A 3,548-nucleotide genomic window follows, 5' to 3' on the forward strand; every position below is an offset into this window, starting at 1 on the left:
CAGACTTTTGTATAAGTCAAGTTGTCTTTAGGGCAAAAACTGGAGAACTTAGTGCTTTGTTCATATCCTTCTGTGATCTCAATTAATTAATAGGGCTGAAAAGGATTTCTGTGGTTGAGAGCCTATTTCTAAAATACAGAAGAAAAAGTTTTTCAGAAAGATGGCTTCAGAGAAGTCACAGGAATTAAAACAAATTTCCAAGAGGCTACTATCTGAAGAAAGGATTATCTCCAAAGCAGGGGGGAGAGGGTCAGCTTCCTCCTAACTGAAAAGAAAGCAGCTGTAAGCTGAGGCAAGAAGGGAAGATTACAACCAGAATGCAGGCTGGTTTACATTACTGTATGCAATTAATGATAGGTTTGCTTATCCTGGCTTTTTTTTTTTACTAGAAGCAATGCAGCTCCACCTATAACAATCAAGCAGGTTTACTGCAGGCTAATAAGCAGCAGCTTAATGCAGAGAATCAGAGATCGCTATTCCTAACACAGGAACACTTATACTTGTTCCACGGTGAATAAAGCAGGCACAATTCTGGTCAGTAACCCATACTTAATTTCATCGAAATAGTAAAAATTCAAAAGAAAAGAGTTTAACATCTCCACCATCCCAACAAATTTTTTTCCATCAGCCTTGCTAAAGTTCATTGATATGCTTTAATTCCTATAAGGAACACAGACCAATATAGACCTGAATGGCCCAGACCAACTGTTAACTTCTGACCTGTCAAAACAGAGCTTTTCGCTTCAAACCTGCTCTTCTGGGGTGAACGAAGTGCAGTAGTGAAAGGTAATGGCTGTGTTCCTGAAATAGACCAGTACACCAGTGACTCAGAGTATTGGGTTTTCCAACTTTATTAAAAAGGGCAAACTTTACAAGCAGTAAATATAAAATATACATAGCAAAGTTTTGACAGGTGGTACTGCTTGGTATATTCCCTTAATCAGTCTTCTCATAGTTCAAAGGTACATTACAGAATATCTTACGGCCTTGGTGGACGCATGCCAGGTGGAGGGGGTCCTGGGAATAAAGGAAAGAGTTAAAGAGGAAGCAAGGCTAAACCAGAAAGACATTTTCACCATACTCAGAGTGGCCTTAGGACTCCTTTTTTGGCATTGAGGCATTTATTGACAACTAGCATAGCTAGGGAGGCATTGAAACATATCACCCTTCAAACATTTTGTTTATGTTATGGCTTCTACTAGCTTCTAGGTACTTAAAACAACCTCTGCTCACCTCTCATTCCTGGGGGTGGTGGTCTCATGCCTGGTGGGGGCATTCCCATAGGAGCACCTCGGCCAGGTGGCATTCCCATCGGTGGGCCCATCGGTGGTCTCATTCCTGGAGGAGGTCCCATCATTCCTTAAGCCAGAGAAAGAACAAGCATATAAATCCAGCTGAATATTCAAGACACTAGCTGGATATTGGAATAGTCCTTCATAATACCAGATTTTCATCAGACTTGGATAAATACTTCTTCATTACCAATTTTGCCACATAAAACTCTATAGAGTAATTCCTACCTGGAGGAGGTGCTCCTCTGCTCATGGGTGGGGGAGGACCCCCACGCCCTGGTGTGTATTGGGTTGGGGCTCCTGCTATGCTAGCAGTGGCTGCTGCAGCAGCAGCTGCAACTGTTCCACGACCCTGAGGTGTCATCACCTGTAAATAAAATAAACAGGTTCAGAGAAACAGCACAACATCTGCTTTACATTAATGACTAAAAAATAAGCAAGATTCAAATTATGATCCCTTCAGAAAATTACACCAGTCTCCTCATAACGTATTAAATAATGCCACACACCTGTAATACAATTCAATGGGTACACTTGAATTCTGTGCAAGAAGCTGCACTTTTCAAGCCTCTTCCATCATGTAAGACAGAGTCCCTAGGGGAATCTAGTATCAAAAAAGCCTTGCTAGGCTCAAACTCCCTGGTAACAAACTAAGATTACAGTTCTTCCACTCCACCAATTTCTTGTATCACATTGGTACCAAGAATTGAAAGCCACCCCAGAATGTACTAGACAACTCTTTTTTTAATGGGTCACAGCGTCTCACCTGTTGAGATGGTCCTCCCACTCCTCTGACAGGGCCAGCTAATCCTGCTGGAGCCTGTGGCATGGGTGCACCAGCTGGTACTCCCCTCCCTGCTGCTCTCCCAACTCCAGGTCCTCCAGCAGCTCCAGCAAGAGGTACTCGGGCAATTCCAGTCTGAAAACAGATCCCCCCCCAAAAGAAAGATTTATCAAAACAAAAGTCCTCAGATCACCCTAGGGATGCCCACAGCCCTCCTTTGTCCAATTAATGTCCAAGCCCACAAAGGGATAAGAACTTCCTGCAGTGAAATCTGTTGGACCTAGTCACAACAGCATCTGGAAGGCTAGGACAGTGCTGTAGTAGCATTCTCCTGCAGGGAAGCAAATTTATCGGACGTCCCTTCCCCTTCACAGTTCTGTGCTCGTTTTCCTCACATCTTTTGGAGGTGGTCCTTCAACTGTCATGGACACCAGGTTTTCTCCTCGCAGCAACACAAGACCAAGGACTCGCTTCTCTTCCCGCTCTGGCTGTTTTGAATTTTTAGGTCTAGTGAGAAGAAAACATTGCAAGACAGAGAAAAAAAATCAATGCCACTCTTTGAATTTGCCATAGAATATATGAATAGGCTACTCCAGAGAGGAGAACCTACCGTAAAAGACATTTTGATATGCCTCAAACTAAGTACATAGAGAAGTCTAAACACAAGATGCGTACTGCCTCCATAACTTTTTCCCCATGACGCTTAACTGTTACAGCGACAAGGTGGCATGACATACAGGTGTATGCCGCTTATTGGGAAAGGGCAGACACAAAGCGCCCCCTGAACCGCGGGAGCTGGGGATCTGACAAACGAGACTACAACCACAACCGCTTCTGCAGAAGCCGGCAGCAGGCGTTGCCCAGCTGCTGCGCCGGCTCTCCGCTCTGCGCGGACAGATGGCCGCGGGCTCTCCCGCCGCAGCAGAGCGGCGGGGCCCGGCCGCGCCGCCAACGGGGACCAGGGCTGGCGGGGACCAGGGCTGGCGGGGCGGGCCGCGCCGCTCACTTGATCTTGCGGAACTCGTCGCAGTCGCAGAGGATGAGATTCATGTGCTTGTCGAAGGCCTTGAAGGTGCCGATGAAGACGCGACCATCCTGCAGGATGCACCGCATGCGGTAGTCGATGTGCTGCAGCATCTTGCTGCTCTTTCCCACCGTCTGCAAGAGACCGCCGTTACACCGAGCGCCGGCGCGGAGAGGGGCTCGCTGCACCGCGGCCTCGCAGGAGCCCTCGCCGCGCGGGCCTGCCGGAGCGCCCGGCTCACCATGGCTGCAGCTCTCCGCGCTCCTTGCCGCCGCCGCCGTCACTCGGTCCCGAAACGCCGCCCGCTCCGCCGGAAGCTCCTACGCGCGGCAGCCGCCGCTTCCGCCCGCCCGCACGCACGCGGCTCCCCCGTCAGCGCCGCGCACCGTGCCTTCCGGCGCGCGGTGGACGCGTTTCCGGTGGCCGGGGCGGGGCCAGGCCCGGCGGG

General features: G+C 49.1%; 1 protein-coding gene across 1 annotated transcript; it reads right to left on the reverse strand.

Moving 5' to 3' along the window:
- Positions 1 to 835: 835 nt before the first annotated feature.
- Positions 836 to 3,494, reverse strand: SNRPB (small nuclear ribonucleoprotein polypeptides B and B1). The gene is made up of 7 exons (XM_072878969.1): positions 3,342 to 3,494; positions 3,083 to 3,234; positions 2,472 to 2,583; positions 2,059 to 2,211; positions 1,521 to 1,659; positions 1,234 to 1,359; positions 836 to 1,017 (listed from the first exon to the last, which is right to left on the reverse strand). Exons 1-7 carry the CDS (start codon positions 3,342 to 3,344, stop codon positions 980 to 982), a joined length of 723 nt encoding a protein of 240 aa, XP_072735070.1. The 5' UTR covers positions 3,345 to 3,494; the 3' UTR covers positions 836 to 979.
- Between the last annotated feature and the right edge of the window lie 54 nt (positions 3,495 to 3,548).

Source organism: Ciconia boyciana, chromosome 14 (genome assembly GCF_034638445.1).
Source record: "Ciconia boyciana chromosome 14, ASM3463844v1, whole genome shotgun sequence".
Lineage (NCBI taxonomy): Eukaryota > Metazoa > Chordata > Aves > Ciconiiformes > Ciconiidae > Ciconia > Ciconia boyciana.

Excerpts from the sequence above, each read along its gene's own strand:
- SNRPB (XM_072878969.1), bottom strand. Across the intron at positions 1,660-2,058 it reads TGGGAGGACCATCTCAACAG|GTGATGACACCTCAGGGTCG; the intron begins GTGAGACGCTGT and ends TTTTATTTACAG. Across the intron at positions 1,018-1,233 it reads ACCACCCCCAGGAATGAGAG|GACCCCCTCCACCTGGCATG; the intron begins GTGAGCAGAGGT and ends CTTTATTCCCAG.